At 43.6% G+C, this 20,504-nt stretch overlaps 1 protein-coding gene across 7 annotated transcripts in view; it reads left to right on the forward strand.

Annotated features, from left to right (window-relative positions):
* The window catches only part of KCNIP1 (potassium voltage-gated channel interacting protein 1), a 477,263-nt gene that overhangs the window by 285,791 nt on the left and 170,968 nt on the right, over positions 1 to 20,504 (forward strand). Inside the window, exon 1 of one of the 7 annotated variants that reach the window (XM_028717519.2) lies at positions 6,565 to 6,734. The exons of the other annotated variants lie outside the window; for them this stretch is intronic. Within the exon in view, the coding sequence (XP_028573352.1) occupies positions 6,704 to 6,734 (31 nt within the window). The 5' untranslated portion in view covers positions 6,565 to 6,703. Of the gene's footprint in view, positions 1 to 6,564; positions 6,735 to 20,504 lie in introns of those variants that run through there. 7 annotated transcript variants of the gene reach the window in all.

Here is a 20,504-nt window from a genome sequence, read left to right on the forward strand (position 1 = left end):
TATTTTCTGCACAGTGTGTAGTTCTGCCCTATTAATAGCATCTTGAAAAGACAGGCATTTTTATTTCACCTGGAATACTAACGGTAAAGGTGATGAAAGAAGGCTGTGCTATGTATGTGTTGTGGTACTTGTCAGCGGTGGTGCTACAAAGCAAACTCTGCTTTCAGAATATGGTCAGTGCATGGTTCATTCGAACACCTGCATATTTCTTTTCAAACAACATGAAATCTGGTTTAATGACAGCACACATCTTCTGTTATAGCTGATCAAGAAGGGCTTGTGTTTCATTGAGGTATAATATATCGCTCTATCTGGCCATAATTGCCCTTAAAGCAACAATTCCTCCTGCTTGCCCATTTCTCAGATTCTCAGCATTAAGCTTGTATGTTATAATTAAAGTGAAATAAAGAAATCATTTTGCCTGCAAGAGTCTTGTTATTTCAGGCTGATTAATGCTGCTTCAAACTGCACAGTGAAGATTGAGGCTGCTGAGTGAGAGTCGGAGAGCTTAGATATTAAAATCTTAACCTTTAAAATCCTATAGAATTTAAGAGGCAGCAATAACCTTTCTATGAGATTTTTAAGGCAAACTTCTCTGTTCAACAGCATGACATAGTTTTGTATTCAGCTGGATGGGGAAAATTAGGGATTTGAATTAGGGAGCGAAACAGTTTTCCATTTAATTCTGACAATTTTGAGGGCAGTTGTATAGAATCTATTTATGAAGAGCCTCATTACCGCCATTCCTTGTGAGACTGTAGAGTTGTTTTCTGTATGGGATCTCTTACTCATCCGGCTTCCATTTGAAAGATACCAGAGGATTCATGGGTAGATGCTAAATTAATCAAAATGCATTCAGACCACAGGCTAGCTGGTGCAAATACAATATTATTATGTGAGGTGGCCTTGGCAACACAGTGTAGCTAGGAACAAATGCAAAAACACCCATGTGCGCATCTTGGACATATTTGTGTCCTGCCAGTGCTCTAGCAAGTAAAACCCTGCCAAAGCCTTTGAGAAAACCTTGAAAATGATTTGCAGATTTCTGGAATTCTGACACTTGCTGTGACAGTCGATAAAAATGTGAATTATTATAGCCACTGAAGAAGTGTTGAAGGCTAAGCTGTCGCACAATTTATAATTATACTTATGAAATGCCAATCATTATGACAAGTGGGCTTGGGGTGAATAAGGATAACTTGCACACTGCTGGAAGCCTGTGTATGTCGCTGTGTGTTTGTGTGTCTGTGAATTCTGTGCAGCAGGCAGTGGCATAGCTAGGGCTTTTGCCGCCCGGGGCGGTCACTGAGTTTGCCGCCCCCTCACTGTTTCTCATCCGGGAGTCTCGCCAACTTGCCATGGTCCTCCCCTCTGCTCCGACTGTCCTTCCCTTCTTTTCCTCCCACTTCCCAAGCAGTGGGAAGGAACTCAGTTCCTGTCATCTTAGACTCCACCTCTTCTTTGCTTTACTTAATGCCTCATCATGTTCTTTTGTTTCTCTAGCTTCAACCACAGACAGAGCTCAAGCACCTATTCCTGCCAGGCAAAAGCACACCAAAATAGTGCAAAGCAGGAGCAATAAGGGAGAATGTAATCTCTCATACCTGCATGCTGCTTCTGTGGACAGCTATAATACTGCTCAAGTACGGTGGATTTAGGTGGTGTCATAGCCCCCCCCCCCGGTGCCTGCAACAAGCCCTGTTGAGCCTTCTCATGGCCTGCTACAGGCATGTGAAAGCCCAATGTGGCTCGTTGCAGTCATGGGAAGGCCTGGCGAAATCTGGCGCAGCGATGCTTGCCCCTCAATGGGGGGGGGGGGCTTAGCCCCATTCCAAAATTTTTTTTGGGGGGGGGGTCTGAGGTCCCCTCAGCCATAGGGAGTTGGTGGTATGGTCAGATGAGGGCTGCCATCTTAAACCTTCCCAAATCTAGGTAAGTGCTTCACAAAATTCCACGTTTAAAAAATCCCCGAATTGCAGCAAGGCAGGAAAGAGTTAAGCAGGGAGATGTGGAAAGGTGGGAGGGAGCAGAGGGAGAGAGAAAAGAGTTGCCCTGTTAATTTGTTCTCAACTTCCAAAACACAGCCACTGGGAAAGTAACCCATGAATACCTGAGTATAGGTGCTTAAGGGCTACTGAGTGCGTTGCAGCCAAGAGAGAAGCAGCTCTGCACAGCTCCCAGGCACCAGTGAGGCTGCTCGCTCTCGCCTGTCACCTGCCTCTGCCTCCTGGTGGTGGCAGTAAGGGCGATGCCTGAGGCTGAGTGGGTTCAGGGGGCGGCGGCACAGGCACATGCTCTCCCACCGATAAAGAGGGAAGGCGAGGGAGGGGAAAAGAGAGCAGTGCACCCGGCAGTGTCCCCCTCACTATGCAGCTCTGTGGCACCTGTGGCTGGCCACTCCTCCTGCCCCCCTCTTTTCTCCAACTGTGGCAGCAGGGACACATGGATCCCTGCCACACCACTGTCCTTGGAGGCCAGGTAGACAATCAGTGTTTGTCAGGAGACAAATGTTTGCTCTCACTCCAACAGTATCTCCAGGTATAAAAGGTAAAGGTAAAGGTACCCCTGCCCGTGCGGGCCAGTCTTGGCAGACTCTAGGGTTGTGCGCCCATCTCACTCAAGAGGCTGGGGGCCAGCGCTGTCCGGAGACACTTCCAGGTCACGTGGCCAGCGTGACATCGCTGCTCTGGTGAGCCAGAGCCGCACACGGAAACGCTGTTTACCTTCCCGCTAGTAAGCGGTCCCTATTTATCTACTTGCACCCGGGGGTGCTTTCGAACTGCTAGGTTGGCAGGCGCTGGGACCGAGCAGTGGGAGCGCATCCCGCCGCGGGGATTCGAACCGCCGACCTTTCGATCGGCAAGGCCTAGGCGCTGAGGGTTTTACCCACAGCGCCACCCGCGTCCCTATCTCCAGGTATAGCATTCTACTTTTTCTTATTGGCAGTCATTCATTGAGAGATACATTTGTAAAGTACAGGGTTGCCTCTACTGCAGTTAGAGTATGGTTATCAGACGTCCCCGTTTCCTGGGGACAGTCCCCGGATTTGTGAATAAGTCACCGGACAAATTCCATTCCCTGGACTGTCCCAGGATTTCATCTAATATCCCCAGGAAACGTAGCAGTGGCAATCTCAGCAGTCCGGAGTAGTTGGCTCTGGCTGGCTTCAGGAGCTGCTCGGAAGCAGTGGCGTAGCGTGGGTTGTCAGCATCCGGGGCAAGGCAAGTAATTTGCGCCCCCTAACCCGTGGATTTGCGCCCCCTAACCTGTGGATTTGCCCTAACCCCAGATGTTGCGCCTGGTGCGGCCGGCCCCCCCTGCACCCCCCACGCTACGCCACTGCTCGGAGGTCCCCATATGATGGTGGTGCAGGGGCTCTAAGATGCAGCTTCCGGGCTGCCTCCACCTTCCCTGACCCCAGCAACTAAGCTGTGAAGGGAGGCTTCATGCTGCCTATCAGAGCTTGCATGCAAGCAGGAGGGGGCAGGGATCTCTCAGTTAGGCAACAGGAAGCCTCCCTTCCCAGCTGAGGGATCCCCGCCCCCTCCTGCTTGCATGCAAGTAGGAGTGGGATTGGGGCTGCTCCGATGGGAAGGGAGGCATCGCGCTGCCCAAGCCTCGCCACCGCAACTCTCGGCCCTCCTCCTCCACTTTCCATGCCTGACCCATCACACACCGCTTCCCCACCACCACCACCGAAGAACCAACAACTCAGGCTCATGGAGAAAGGAGATAGAAACCTTGGAGGAAGTGGAAATGTGGCGGTTGAGGTCAAGGCGGCGGCGGCGCCCCCTCTGCCACCACCATCACTGCAGCATCAACGCCCCAAACGTGTAGTAATTAATTAATTAAAGTGTCCCCGGATTCATTGAAAAAAATCTGGTAACCTTAAGTTAGAGGCACAATATCTCCCATAAAGGCACTGTCTTTAGAGACCAGCCACCCAATGTTGGGGTTGATGTACTAATCACTCCTCCGCTAGAACACCCAACTGCAGTCTTTTATGTTTTCCTCTTCCTTGCATAGAATGCTGATCAGTTGGATCCCATAAACTGATTCCCTCCCTGGCAGCAGCCCTTTCTTCTTAAACTTTTCTTTGCTATCAACAGCCTCAAATATGCCTATGGAGCTATTAGCGATTAATTCATCTCCAAATGGTGATTATGGGGTCTGTAATGAATACTAATATGACTTATTTTCCTCCCTAGCAGGCCTTTTGCATTTTGCAACATTGCCTTGTTTTATAGATTATTCATATGTAACAATGGTTAAATATGCAAATTTACAGCAGATAACTCTCTCCAGAGGGGAAGAGCAGAGCTGCCCCTGGGCCCCGTTTAGAAAATTAAAAACAGAGGGTGACTAATACATTGGTATAATAACTATCCCTATTTCCCAGCCTAAGGATTTTCTTTTGGGGGGGCCAGTTCTTCCTCTGTTTTTGCTTACAGCCGCTTGAGCACCTTCAGAGAATTTCAAGGGCAGACAGAAGACTTTTCTGTCATTTCTGTAGCACCACTCTGCACATTGCTTCTATTTTTCTTTCACATCTTCAGGAAAAACCACACCTGCTTTCAGTTATAATCTTTACCCACTTATCATGGGAATAAAAAATTAGATAGGTAAATATGAACCCTTTCCCCCAGAAACAGTTACCTGCCCTGGAGCTCATGGGCATGGTGGCTTTGGATTAAATAGACTACATACTCAGAATGCTGTGGTGACTTTATCCACAGAAACTTGAAATGGCTGTGGTCTTCCTAGGTTTCTGTGTTGTGAGTTTGTCATTAACACCTTAGTTTATTTTAAATTTAGTGTTTTGCTTGTGATTTGCAGTAGTGGGTGGCATGGTTGAAATGACACTCAAATGACCTCCTGACAGCTGAGTTATTGCTGTATGCTGGGAAGGAGAGGAATGGTGAGGCAGCAGGGAGGTGGGTTGGTGCAAAAGTAGTGATCGAGCTAATCTGCCACTCCTGCTGATGCCATTGTACTATGCTAACTTCCCCACCACCTGGCCACTCCCCCTCTCCTTCCTAGGAAGAAGAGACTCAGTGGTCAGAAGCTGGGTTGCAGAGACAATCTTCAGGGGAAAAACTGGAATGCAGGGTGCACGTGCAGCTTATTGAGTTGCACATCTTTGGTCTCTGAAATCTTGCTTAGCTCAAAGAAGCTAGCACAATTTAAAACTTCTTCTCCCTGCAGCAATGTACCAGAAACTAATGGCAATTTGGATTTATTGTAGTGTTGGATGCAGTAGCACTTGATGTTGTGACAAACTGAAAATTATCTAGTCCAGCATTGTTAATTCTGACTGGCAGTGGCTCTCCAGTGTCTTCAAGAGAGGTCTTCCCCTTATTACCTACAACCTTTAAACTGAAGCTACTGGTGGTTGAACTTGGGACCTGAGTTAGAGTCCACCTTCCGGGAAGCAGAATCAATTCTGCACAGCAGGAGTACTTAATTTACACATTTCTGATCTCCAAATGTGTGCTTTCTTGGCAGCCAGCACAGGATAAACTGATGTAGATTTTTACAGTGTATTTATTTATTTATTGGTGCTACTACACATATTGTGTTTCACACATTGTATAATTCGACGGGAGAAAAGCGTGAATTCCTTGTGTTACCTTGAATAGCATGTACAATCGATATTCCCTAGTATACCACCCACCATGAACACGAGTTGCAGCATTGACTTGTTAATATCACAACAGAGGAGCCACACAAAATGGGCTTTCAAACATTCACATGCTGTGGCCTTTCAAATCATTGCAGTGTTCTGTTCCAAACTCCTACTGTTTTGATTTGAGCTAGAAGAGAGGTTTTGGAGCAGACTGCTGCTCTGCAGTAACCAAACACAGTACCAATCTGTTTACTGTTTGCAAAGATGATTTCTAGGAGTTTGGTACACTGTGAGTTAAATCTGGCAAAACGAAGTAGAGACTGGTGGAATGTGATTACATGACAGCTGTTCAATGGCTTTTGTAGCAAGGTCCCTCACACCAGCTCCTGGCTGGTATCCATATCTTTTATAAAACTAATAGTAAAGGTTTGCCTTATACAAAGAATTATACATTCAGTGGTTATAAACATCCAGCCACTTAATCTCTTATTTTAAAGTATTCATGTTTGTAGCTCCAAGTCAGCAACTGTAAACCCTAAAATTTGATGATTTGGGCTTTGGGGAATGTCTAGTATAGAAGAAAAACATCAGAGTGATGAACCGTAGAGAGTTGCTCTCCAGTGGTCTGCTAACACTCCTTCTCCACACATTGGAGAACCGATTGATAACAGAAAGGTATAAGGTACTTAGCTAAATAGACTCCAGAGTCATACCTGTGGTTAAGGGAGCAAGCCTACACTCAAAGGATACTGCAGATCTCCCTCTTTGAAGAGAGCAGCCTCCCCAGTGTGGCAGCAGAGTGGAGCCATACCTAGCACTTCCTCATGTGTTGCAGAGCCAGAAACAGGGCATTCCAGGGGCATGCTGGGAGTATGTGGGGGAAGGTTGTGGATCTATAAGCTCCAAAGCGCCCTCATTTCCTGCCCCCTAGAGGCCCTGGAGATGGTGGGGTTAATTCCTTCCCATTGCGATCAATGAGATAGACTCTTAAAAAGAAAAAGAAAGGAAAGGATGGAAAACCCCCAGGAAAAGTCTTCACTCACCTTCCACATTGCCTAGCAGCAGCAGCAGCAGCAGATGCAGCAATTGGCTCTGCCCACCCAGGAAGGTAGGATTACTCTGTAAATTATTCAAGGCCTGAAATGGCCAGATTTTATGTATGCTTCTTTTTGCAACATAGGCAAGTGAGTGTTCCCAGGGTATCAAGTTTTGCTTGGCAGTTTATTCCTTTGGAGTTCAGTGGAGAAGATTAGAATACAGCAAATGTGACATCAGTGGAGCTTTGGGGAATATTTCTATGGAATTGGGGCTGATCTACTTCCTCAGTGCTTTTTTATTTTATTTAAATATATGTGCTTTGCACCTCAGTTTGAATGAGATTGACCTAGAAAAAACCCACATAGAAGATACTGCCTGTAGTAAAAGTGATTTAAAAGATAATAACTACTGGATGTAATCTAGATGGGTGTGCACTGGAAGTGCAGAACTCTGAGAGATTTTGCTAGCCTTATAGAAATGCATTTTGCTTCTGTCAGATTTCCCCCCCACCCCCCCAGCCCCCTGCCACAAAACCCTCCAAATTCACTCTTGTGTACATATACAGATTTGATTTAAAAGTATTTCCTCTCAGGTTCTGATTCACAGACGCCTAAAACTGCTTTTCAGAAAGCAGTTTGGGAGTTTTACACACGAACCACTGGAAGGCAGAGAAAAATGCATCTCCTCAGCCTGTGAGGCTGGAGTGGGAAACTTGTAGCTCTCCAGATGTTGTTGGTCTATAACACCCATCATGCATGACTATTAGTTGTGTTGACTGGAGCTGGTGGGACTTTTAGAAAACAGACTCTGTCTCTACTACCTTTCCAATAACAGAACAGAAGTGTGTGTTTTTTTGGCTGTGCCCTAAAATGCAACTGACTAACCAGGATCGTGTGGCACATGGCAGGCTGACATCCTGGTTTTTGAGCGTGCTGTAGCTTCTGTGCCATGCTGTCGTCGTTCCTGAGTCTGACAATATGTTCAGAGTCTATACAGTGGCAGTTGTGACTAATCTGACCTAACTTTGGTTGTCAGAGGATAACTGGGAGATTAGCATGCTTTAGTGGGAGTCGATGGAACTTGCCCCTTATCACATTTTTAAAAATGCCTTTGTTCCTATTGGTATTCATCCTTTTTTATTCTTTCATATGCTAGCTTCTTCTTTTTTAAAAAGATGGATCACTAACTAGTTCAGGCACTTAATTAATTAAATGAATTGGATCCATCTCATGTAGATTAATGGCAAACTTTTAAGAGTTGAATATGATTACATCAGATGACTAAAATGATAACTATTAAATTTGAGACAATAACTTTTTTAATGTTCTAATAATTTTTATATACTAATATACCACATCCACAGAAATCAGTTGAGTATATTTGCCCACCAAGAGAGAGCAAGGTACTGTATCCCACCGCCCAATATTTGTTCCATGTTGGTTTGCACAGCAAGGAACAGAAAATGCAATTGCAGCTCATTTCAGATATTCCTGCTTTTTCTCTTTCCTAATAGTAAATAACATAGAATGTCATTAGATTAAAGACACATTTTGAATGCAGTGCACAGTTCTAGGCATTCAATCTCAAAAAGCAACAGGATCAGGGGCGTAGCTAGCTGCTCCGGCACCTGGAGCGGCGGGGGGCAGGGCGATCTGCCCACGGGGGCGTCACGGTGATCTGCCCATGGGGTTGGTGTGGCAATCCACTCACAGAGTTCGCCTGGTGGACGCAAGCCGCACGCTGCCGTTTCTGGCGGCATGGGGCCCAAGCCACCACGTCACTCCCAGGAGAGACGTGTGGCTTGGTCGCGCTGCAGGCCAGGCCCCGCGATAATTGCCCGCGATAATCCCCCTGTGGTGTGCTATTTTGTCATCCCCCCTCAAGGATGACACCCAGGGCGGACTGCACTCCCCGTACCTCCCTTCCTACGTCCCTGAAAAGGATACCAAAGAACTTTAAAGAGTACAGAAATGAAACTAAAATGATCAGGGCATTTTAGGAGGAAAGGACCTGATCCAACTAAGCAATTTTTATATTTTTAATTTCAACTTTACTGAGGCCCAAATGAGATAGTTTTACTGCCAATAATAGCAGTTACTGATTGAGCTCACCATTCCTACTCTGTTTGTTCTTACTTGTGTTCTGATGACACAGCAGCCTCCATTGTCATCAGCCAATATTGTGGGGTATTGCTTGGGAAATACGCTGTGCATTTATGATGTGGATAAGCACTGCTAGACATGGCAGAGTAGGAGGAGAGAGTTAAGTACAAGGCTGTGGTTTTCACAGTAGATACCTAAGACTGAAACACATTTGTTAACATTTCTGTTCTTTGCACTGTACCCTTTGCTTTGGACAATTTTGTATTGCCTTTTGCATTTTGGAAAGCCTTGCGTTCTGAGGAGTAGCTCAGTGAACTACTCAGTCATTTCTGATTGAAAAATCAATCACACTCCAACATCATTTGGCATATAAATCTGTAGAAATGCCATTTTAGCTCCCCGTTTTGTTAGTTTGGGTCTTTCTTTGTCCTTGTGTAAGGCAATCTGTTTCTAAATGGAGTCAAGGTAAATGCAGGATAATTACCAGTCTCATACTACTCACACATTCCATGAATTCCTGAGAAACAAATTAACTTGGTTGGGGGCATAGGCCAGATCCTGGAGGCTTCTGGTTTATGTAGAAGAAAAGGTCACAAATCTGAACTCATTTGTTTTTCTTTTGAATAATCTGTTATTGGCAAGTCTGATAGTGCCAATCTATCTGCCACTTGAGGACCTTGAACCAGCTCGCAAATACCTTTGTCAGAGCACAGCATCAGTAGTCAGAACCATAACATCCCCAGACACTCATCACTTATCAGACATAGCCAATATTGGTCAGAGTTTTAGCATACCGCTCAGGTCTTACATCGACCAGCAGATCAGACCTCTTGCCATTATAATCTTGTATTGATGTAGCTGCTGTTTGGAAGGACAATCATCTCTCCAATGTGACATTTGTTTAAAATTGTTCTGTAAATTTTATGTGTTAAGGGTTGTGTGGGGTGGTTTATGAAAACCTGGTAGTTGAGCAGTGTGTTTTCCCAAAATGATTTGTGATCTGAGAAATTACTTGAAGAGTGCCCTGACTACAGCATAAGGAATTAACAAGTAGGACAGGATGGGGGGGCATTTACGTGTAGGATCTGCTTTCTTTTTCTTAAGAGCAAAGCTTCTTTTCTTGCTATATAAAAAGTGTGTATATGCAAAGGTAGCGTAGCCTACAGTTTTTAAGAGCCTCTCTTTTAATAAAGATTAATGTCCTGTTATCAACCAAGTCAGGGGAAAGGTGGTTGAGGTGTGTTCTTCAGGTGCAGACATCTCCAGATAATCTTACTGCCAGTTGATATATTGTAATCTAAAGTACTAAAATGACAGTAATCCTAATCATGTCAGACTACTTGAAATGCATCATTGGAAGGTGGTGGCTCTAATGTTGCATGCATAAAAAACTGAGGTGTAGGGAAAGGTGATTAACAGTGCAATTTAAAGAAAGTTTGCCAAGAATTAAATGCAGTTTGAATTCAAAGGCATTTACTTCCCATTAGGTAGGACAATCCTATATACCGTATTTTCCCGTGTATAAGACTAGGCTTTTTTCCTAATAAATTATGTCAAAAATTAGGGGGCGTCTTATACACGGATAGTGCCGAGGCCATTTTCTGAAATCCGAGTTCCCCAAAATAGGGGGCGTCTTATACACGGGGCGTCTTATAGATGGAAAAATATGGTAAATCCCTGCACTGGTCTCTATTTAGGGTTTAGGATTATAGGACTATAGATGTGTTAGAAGGAATATAGAGTAGGAACATAGAGTATAGACTACATGGATTCTTTTTTAAGAGACAATTTTGTTGACTATTTGACTTGTAGCCTGCCCTGGGGTTCAGGGATGAAAGATGGAATATATATATAGGGTTTTCATATTTTAAGAAGTAAAAATCCAGACACAAAAAGTTGTTGAGCTTTTTAAAGGAAAGTTGTTGAGCTTTGTGTTGATCAATGTGTCCTTTTAAAAAACAACTCTTTTACAACTGTGTGTGTATGTGTCTACACACACACATATATAATTAAGAAACATACTTTGACCACATTTAGTAACTTTGTAGAATGTAGCATGAATACAAACACTCTGTGTTCCATATAAGTGTAATTGATATGCTATATAGCAAGCAAAGAGACTTGGGCTGTGTTTATTGGCATGCTTTTCCACGCAAAGAATGAGAATCAATAGTTCTCTTATTAAAGAGAGAGCAGGGACTATAATTCAGGAACTGCAGGCCACTTAGCTATTAACAGAATTATGATTTCCTGTCCAGTAGAAAAATGTCAATAATTTCACCGTACTGAGAGAATCCACTGGGGCACAAAACTCATGGTCTGAATAACACATTGGCTCACATAATGGATTGTGTATTCTGGAGCATTAGGAGCTGAAGAGTTACTGGGGGCAGTGCAAATATACCAAACACATAATATATTGTGAAATCTTGTAAATGGTTACTTCACACAGTCATTTTTGTGGTTGTTCTTGGGCATGAAAATGCCTGGAGTCATGCTGGGGAATTTCAGTTGAATTGGTGGTGTACAGTTACTCTGTGAAGCCATTTCCAAGATTGTAGGAAGCCATTGTAATGTTGAAATGGCTTCAAAGTGTGCTGACATCCTGCTGGTTCATGGTACATTTCTTCATGTTATCCCGTATCAGACTGGATCCAAGTTGCTGAGATCTAGTATTTATTTGCAAAGGTGTGCATAGAGAAGACTTTTAGGAAATGAAAGTGATGCTTGATGATGATTGACATCCTGACAATCTGGAACAGGGATTCTCAAAGTGTGGTCCTCAGATCACCAGTGGTTCATGAGCATCACCCAGGTGGTCTACACTTGCATCTAATGTGTGTGTGTCAAGAACTGTGTGAGCAATTGCTGCTTCATTGTTCTTAGAACCTAGACTTCCCATGTGAAAGCTCTGGGAACCCTGTCCTCTTTTTCACCTGGCTACTCTAGAAACAAGAGTGGAGGAACAATGGGCAGCCTGGTTGCCTGCCATTGTTTCCATCTTTTGGGTTTCTAAATTCAAACTTGGATGGAACCTTCATTTTTGTCTAATTTGGTAGAGATCTTCTAAGACTCTAAAAATACAATAACTGGTGCAAGGAAGCAGCATGCCTCCCTTTCCCCTTTCCCGCTGCAGGAGATATATGCTCCTGAATAAGAAAAAGAAGATGTACCAACTAACTGAACAATAGCAATAGCAATAGCAATACTTGAGTGTTGCAATTATATTTGAATGGAGTTTGGAAGCCAGCAGAAAATACATTCTATACTGTACTAGTTTCTATAAAATATCAGTCACTGTTGAGAAAAAGCTTACAAGTTCCAGACGGGAAAGTTTATATACCAAACTCCAGATCTCTGACAGCATGAAGTAAGACATAAGGGAGAAATGCATTCAGATTAAAAGAATATAACCCAAAGAATTCTCGAATCACGGCATAATAAATAAAATTCCACGGGGCTGTAGCAAAGTTTAGAAGTAGTCCGTATGCTTACTCTCCACAGGTAGACTGGCAGATGCAGTTGTTAAAATGTTCTTTTTTATGGAAAGCAGCTGGTAGTTCACTAGTATATACACTTGGGAAATTATGGACTAAGAAGTCAGTTGCAGGATGTATAAGGCCAGACTATTGATGCTGAAGTTTAAAATCAAAAGGCTCTCCAGATATATAAAATCAAATCTATATTCATCATGGTGTCCTGTGCAAGTAAAGAAAATATGTAAATTTGAGTGACTCTTCTTTCCACTGCAATAAATGGGTTGTATGGGTTCTGCCTAGTGCTTCCTCAGGTATGTAGTGGGTAAGATTTTCCAGCGGTATCCTTTTCAAGATGCTTCTGATAAGGAGGGCATGAAGGCAAAAGGCTTTCCTCGTTGATTGTCCCCAGCACTTGTATTTATAGGTCCTGTATATATAAACTCTTAATATGGAGATTCCATTTAAACCATTATGGCTCATCCCTGTTGATAAGACATACCACCCATTGATATCAGATGTCATTTTCATTTTCCCACTAGAATTGTCCAGATCTCCCCACCCCCAAGTCTGTTTACAATAACCCTGAGATTCTCAAACAAGAACTACCAATATGCTTTGTGCCAAGCACTCAGCTTCATTGTTTTAGCTATACCAGAAGTACATTGAACTTTCCCACTAGACTTTCCTTAGCAATGTGCAAGAGTTGATTTCCCCCGTCTGTAGCTGGAGAACTTTGAGGTTGCAGCTGAATCTGAAGAAGCTCATGAGAATCTGGTGCATATGTAAAAAGTGATTACCATGGTCCATGCACATTTATTCTCATGGTTTGCTGTTGAACATGTCTGTTCCCTCCTCAAGATGAAAACCATGTGGTTATTTTATGTTTGCTATTAAGGATTGTAATTAAGCCACACTGTTGGCTAGAAGCTGAAGACGTGGGAAGTTGTCATCTGTTAGCCCGGTTGTCTGGTTTGTTTTTAAATTACATATAAAAGGGGAAAGTACTATCCACATTGAGCCCTGCAGCATAGTTTAGGCCCTGCTTGTAATTCACAGCATTCAACTGAAATTACTGCTATATAGAGGGAAGACTCAGCCCATGGTGATGTAAAGAGGGAGGTTTAGAAGTACCATGATTCTTCCTCCCCTTCATTACTAAGTGTCACAGGAGACATTTATCTTTCTGTCACTGCTGTTCTGTACTCTCTGGAATTTAATAGATGTTACTTTTTTTTTACTGTAGTTATAGACATGTATTACATACACATTAAGAGCCTGGGGAGTGTCGTTTGAACAGAGCATGAATTGTAGAGCAAGCAAGGAAAGCAATATATATTTATGGGGGTTTGCTAGTCTCCAAAGTGGGAACAATGGACTCATGAGCTGTTCTTCATTTTTATTTATTTATGGGCACAGTTTTGAAGGCACAAAGTAGAGCTTTTTCAGAATTGCAGATCCCACCCACACTGCCATTTCAAGCTACTCTGGTGAAGGTAAGGAGGGAAAGTTCAAGAGCTGCTCACAATGTGACAAGAGGGCAGCTGTTAAGGAAAAGAAGAAAAAACAAAGTCCCTCTGCATGAATAGTCCAGTGTCTAGCTGGATTGCAATCTGTGACTATATTCTAGTACTATATTCTAGTACTTAGTTACATATGCATAAATTATAGTGGTCTGAACAGCACATATTAGGCATACTCTGTATTCCACTTTTTGGGGCCTAGAATATGGCCTGGACAGTGCTGAGTTACACAATTTTCTGTACTACCTACTGTTTATTACTATTGCAGTAGTAAAATTTAATAAGCAGTGTAGTAACTAAGGAGTTAAATGTGCAATTTTGGAGCAAAAATACACCTTTAGAATTTTCTTTCCTGTTCACTTCAGTTTATGTCCTTTTATCTTCTCATATATTGCACTTGCACAAGCTTTTCTGTACTCAGTTCAGCAGATCTGTACAAATACTTTATTCGGAATACAGACTGAGCTCTTGAGTAAAGAGATAGTGCTATACACTTCCACCTAACTCTGCTTTGTAAGGTACATAAGAACACAACAGGAGCCCTGCTGGATCAAGAAACAGAATCCTGATCCAGAATCCTGTTCTCATAATAGCCAACCTAGGGGGAAGCCCACAGCAGAAGGCAGCATTCTCTCCAATGGTGATTCCTAGCAAATTGGTATTCAGGGGGATCCTGGCTTTGACAGTGGAAGTAGAACTTCACCACTGTGGCCAGTTGCAATCTATAGCCTTATTCTCTATGAATTTGTCTAGTTCTCTTTTAAAGCTGTCTAAGCCCCTATATCCTATGGGATAGAAGGACACGGGTGGCGCTGTGGGTAAAACCGCAGTGCCTAGGACTTGCCGATCGTATGGTCGGCGGTTCGAATCCCCGTGGCGGGGTGAGCTCCCGTCTGCAGTCTTAGCTCCTTCCCACCTAGCAGTTCGAAAGCACCCCTAAGTGCAAGTAGATAAATAGGGAAGGTAAACGGCGTTTCCGTGTGCTGTGCTGGTGCTGGCTTGCCAGAGCAGCTTCGTCACGCTGGCCACGTGACCTGGAAGTGTCTCCGGACAGCGCTGGCCCCCAGCCTCTTAAGTGAGATGGGCGCACAACCCTAGAGTCGGACACGACTGGCCTGTACGGGCAGGGGTACCTTTACCTTAAGCCCCTATATCCTATGGGAACAAATTCCAGAGTTTAACTATGTGATGTATGGAGAAGTATATTTCAATCTGTCCTGAATATTCCAAACATTCAGTTTCATGGGATGGCCCAAAGTCCTAGAATTTTGAGTGAAGGAGAAAAGAGATCTCAAATGAACTGATTTGAAACTGGCTTGTTACTGGCCTACCTGGAAGTAGATATGAACAAATCTGTCAATTTTGGTTTTTCTCCATTTCTTGTTTTCCACCCTATGTTCACTTCTCCACATTTACATATAAACTCCTCGTGAAAATTCATCAACATTTTAAAGTAAATTTGGACACATTTTTGTATGCAATTTTGCCAAATATTTTGCAAACCAGTTTTCCCCAATTTAATGCATTTTTGTACCTTAGTTTCATTAATATATGCATTTTTGTACTCATTACGTGACTAGAGAGCGGTACTGGAAAATTCAGAAAAGTGCAAATTTTGAAGGATGGCTGTGTTTCATTTTGCATACTGTTTTGGAAAGTGCAGATTAGGTAGGTTAGTATTTAAATGCAGACTGAATTGAATGTCCACTCTCTCACTAACTGGAAGACTGCCTTCTTCCATGCATATTACTCAGTGTTTAAGCTCCTTTCCAGAGGTCCCAATTCCACCAAGTGAAGAGTAACAGGTGGTGACTATGATGAGGACCTTCTAGGTGGTGGCACCCTGGCTATGCAATAGTCTGGCAGTGCAACTTTTTCTGATGTCATCTTTATGCCTATTTCGGGGCCAAGTGAAGACCTTTGCTAACATTCACCTTGGCCTTTTGAACATACTATGTTCTTTAAAGAACGTTTTCATGGTCCAAGTTATGTTTTGGTTTATAATCTTAGATGCTGATTAGCGCCCCACCCCCACTCCCGCTGCTAGAAAATTCTAAGGCTGTTGTTACTCCAGCTGTTCAATCATTGCATTGCACCTCTACACTGCATTATTTGTTCTATAAGCTTCCCAGAGAACATATGGTGAGAGGCATCCATACAAATCTGGCAAATAAATAGTAAAATAAATAAAACTGGAGAATCTAGCTCAGGGGTCTGCAACCCGTGGCTCCAGAGCCGCATGTGCCTCTTTTACACCTTTGCCACGGCTCCGGGGCGGATACTAGCGAGGGGAGGAGGCGCATTGTGCGCCCCGACACTCCCCACTGTGGTGGGCGCTGTACTGGCTGTGACGTCGCATGGGGGCAGTGCGTGCGTTAGTCACGCACCGTCCCGACGTCACCTTCCCAGTTTTGCGGCTCCCAGATTTTTTTTCTTCGGAAACGGGTCCAAGTGGCTCTTTTTGTCTTAAAGGTTGCAGACCCCTGATCTAGCTGTAAATTCAGGTGCTTTTACTCTTTGGGCCACCATGACAGCATAGTGGAATAAGGAAGAGCTCTTAGCCTGCTCTTTACTGCACTGCAGAGCTACCACTGCAGAATACTGCAGTTACCTATTCTGCATGGATCATGTGACCCAAGAGTCCAATACAGTTCTACATGGTTTAATAAAGCTGTTAACTCTGCCTCTGACTCCTTAGCTGAGCAACTTGTCATTTCAGCAGAATTAGAGGTGCTATTAAATTGCCCCTCCCAGTTGCCTAGTTGGCCACCTGCAACTCCTTGCCCCCCACGGCTGTATATAACTTGGGCAGTGCTTACAATGTGTCCCTAGATTTGAGGCAACAGTTTCACTCACCTTGCTTTATTTCAAACCTAGCAGATTTTGGATTCCAGGGGGTTCTGTCATTAATAGCTACTCTGACCATATTTCCTTATTTCTGTTGACCAATGTATTCTAGCTGTTGTGAGATCATTTATCGTGCGTTTATCCAGGAGATATTTTATTTCTAGATTTAACCCATAAAAGCAATATCAAAGTAGCTTCACCAGCTATTTTGCCAGATGTTTAAAGGAAGTTTGTAAGTTTTGGTTGCCACCTAGTGTTCAGACATGATTCAGACACGTTTGTCAGGTTAGAAGCCGTAGATAGAGAAAAATTGTGTGTGCGTCTTCAGTGACAGTTTGCCATTTCACAAATGAAAAGAAAACTGCAATCACAAAATCTAAACACCAATCGTGGTTAAAATTAAAATAGAGGGAATGTGGAGGTTTGGTTGATGAGACAACAGATGCCAGTAAGTGCATCTGTTTACATTAGGCCTTAAGAAAGTGGGATGTAATTGGCATAACTGTCAGGGTAAATATGAGGGCTCTGGGCACAGCAAGGAAACGACTGATGATTTCCCTAATTAGGAAACACTTGTGAAAATTCCAGACAATGACAGTCATTAAGCATCTAGAAAGTGCATCCTTTATTGCAAGTCTGACAACCTAGCAGCCTGTAAAGTGAAGGCAACTAGGTGGATTTTATGTGACCCCCTAGTAGAAGAGCTTTATGTGGCACCCTAGTGGTCCTATCCAGTTTTAATGGCATTGTAACATGTTTGCCTGCAGTTTCACTTGTGCCTCCAGACAGTCACTTTTTGGGTGAAGGGATTCAAGTGCACACCAGAAATTCAGGTTGGTGCAATTAAAGTGTTATGGTGACCTATCACAACAAATCATCTTTAAAGAATGGACTTTTGCAGTTAGGGAAGTGATGGGGAAATGTACTGAAAAGTGTGAGGCAAACAAAAGGTTGGCCGGATGATGTATGAACAATTGCAAAAAAAATCAAAATGAATGCTCTGCAAAGACTGGACATAGTCCAACCTCTGCATGAGTTTTGTGCAAACAAATCATGACCTGCTCACCTGCTCAGTGAGCAGGTCTTCTGGAGATACACTTATAAAGAAAAAGAAAATGCTTTTAAATGGTAAGAAAACATTTTCATAGGTTGCACTTAATGGTTATATGAGCAAAAGGCAACTCATTGCAATGGATCTTATTCTTCCCTTCCTCCCTCTCTGCAGCCACTACCCCCCAGAAAAAGCCTAAGGGTTTGGAGGGACCCTTTGGAACAAGATTGATATATAAGAGCTTTCACAGTGCTGCTAGTACCAGCTTAGAGAAGCAGCGTTTACTTACAGCACCTAAAACACCAGAGTATTTAAAAGTCTACAGAGCAAAGCTCTACTCAACGCTCTTTCTCAGATGCCATTAGGCAGCCTTTGGAAATTTCATATGAATTGTTATATATTGTTATAGATATGCCATAAAGAAGTATTGAGTCCAGCACAAGTTTTAAACATACCGTACAAAAAGTTGTTGGGGTATAAGGACACTGCATATTCTGTGGGAAAGGCTGGAGGGAAGACTATGCTAGGCATTAATCACAACTGTGGGGCAGGAGAGAGGCCTGAAGGTAAAATTATTTGAGTTAGGCAGGGTAGGGGACTGGAATTAGCAGCAGGCTGGATCCTCACCCACCTACCCACCTTCCATGGGTCAAGTTTGACAGGTGGGCAGAGTCCTGCACTTCAAATGCACCGCTGATCAACTAATTGTTGGCACTTTCAACAGGCTGCCAATCAGTTGATCAGCAGTGCCTCAAACACCCTCCCTTTGGGTCCATCTACATCTTAACCTGCCCCACATCTGACACCAGGTAGACATTTCTTGGCTGAAATAGCCTCGCAGGCCAAATGGGGATGTCCAATGTGTCTTATTATTGTGTTTGTTTGTTTATATATATGCCAACCATCTGACTGGGTTGCCGCAGCCATCCTGAGTGGTTTCCAACAAATTTAAAACATTAAGGACCATGAGAAAGCTGTTCCTCACTGCTAGGTGAAGGCCTCATAGCAAATTCATGGTGGGGCTCAGATTTTATTCGCAGACTTTCTTCTGTAGGTTTGTGGAAGTGTGTGTGTGTGTTCAGCGCAGAACTAGAGGGAACTCTCTTGAATCTGCTCATGTGGGAATGCTGTTTTGGGGTCATGCTGCATATTTTCACTTCTGCCACAAGTACCAGGCACACACTCAGCTGAACACTGTCCTCAACCTGTTTTTCTTTTCTTTGGTTTTACTTCTTCAGAGATTGAAGGCTCCCATATTGTACCACTGAAACATGAGAGCACTCACACAATGCTTTTTAGCAAGCAAAAAGCAGTGAACTCGAGCCAGTCATCTCTCTCCTCTACTCCACACCACACATTTAATGTGAAGGTTTTCAACCTGTGGGCTGCACACCAATAGTGGTCTACAGGCTATATTCACGTGGTCAGTGGAAAGGTTGTAGAAGCATCACACAATTACAGTGGTACCTCTGGTTATGTACTTAATTCGTTCCGGAGGTCCGTTCTTAACCTGAAGCTGTACTTAACCTGAAGCACCACTTTAGCTAATGGGGCCTCCTGCTGCTGCTGCGCCGCAGCTGCACGATTTCTGTTCTCATCCTGTAGCAAAGTTCTTAACCCGAGGTACTATTTCTGGGTTAGTGGAGTCTGTAACCTGAAGTGTATATAACCCAAGGTACCACTGTATCTACATAGCCCTGTGCTTGATTTATTTTTGTCTGACAATGGAGATTGAGACCATTTTGGACAGGGCTGGATTTTCAAACAGGGTAATAAAGCACTGGCTCAGAACTTGAGATTCCTTAAAATATAGCTCTTTCTCAGCCCAAGGCCTGTGTTTCTCATACCCCAGTACTGGTTTGGAGAAGGAAGTTGTTATTTATATTTATCCATTGCATTAGAAAGGTAAGATTGTGATAATTAATGTGCAAGTTACAGTGGCGTAGCATGGGTTATCAGCACCCGGGGCAAGGCAAGTAATTTGCGCCCCCTAACCCATGGATTTGCGCCCCCTAACCCGTGGATTTGCGCCCCCTAACCTGTGGATTTGCCCTAACCCCAGATGTTGCGCCCAGTGCGGCTGGGCCCCCCTGCACCCCCCACGCTACGCCACTGGCAAGTTATGCACTTTGGGTGGAATTCAACATCATGTTATTACAAATGCCCAAGCATTTCCGTTTGCTGGATGTAACTATCACCCCCTCTTACCCACCCACCCCACTGTTCTGGGGGCTCTCCAAATCCCAGGGGAAGGGAGAGGAGGAGGGAAAGCCCCATTGCACAAGCAGAAGCAGGGTTTTGTGTGTTGAATCCCACCCTGTGATTTGTAGAACAGAAAAAAGCATTAGTGGCCCACCTGGATCCTCAGCAATTTTCAAGTGGTCCATGAAGGAGAAAATGAGAATCTCCAATTTAGTGCATATTTTCCTTTTATGTATTTAGTTCTTTCAAGGCTGTCTACTCTTCCTGTCTAAGGCTGGAACGTGATTTTTTTTAAAAAAATAACAACAACAGCAACAACAACCAGGAGTCTGGCTGCCTCCTTTCTCCTTCATTTCACACAAGCTAAGAACAAGATGGTCCTACCCAGAGGAAGGCTGTGAACCTTCAATTAGAAGGGGGCAGAGTGTTGCATTACTTGTGCTGAATCAATGCTAGCCCATTAAAGGAATGGTGCAGGGTCATATCGCAAGTCAGGAATATTTTTGGTATTTATTAAAGCATTTATATGCACCACTCAGGGCAGCCTATACCATTAAAAATTATAATGTCATAAAAACAACAGTATAAAATAAACTACCAGTGAGACAGGATATGCAGCAGGAAAGTTTATAGAGGAAT

This window comes from Podarcis muralis, chromosome 2 (genome assembly GCF_964188315.1).
Source record: "Podarcis muralis chromosome 2, rPodMur119.hap1.1, whole genome shotgun sequence".
Classification (NCBI taxonomy): Eukaryota; Metazoa; Chordata; class Lepidosauria; order Squamata; family Lacertidae; genus Podarcis; species Podarcis muralis.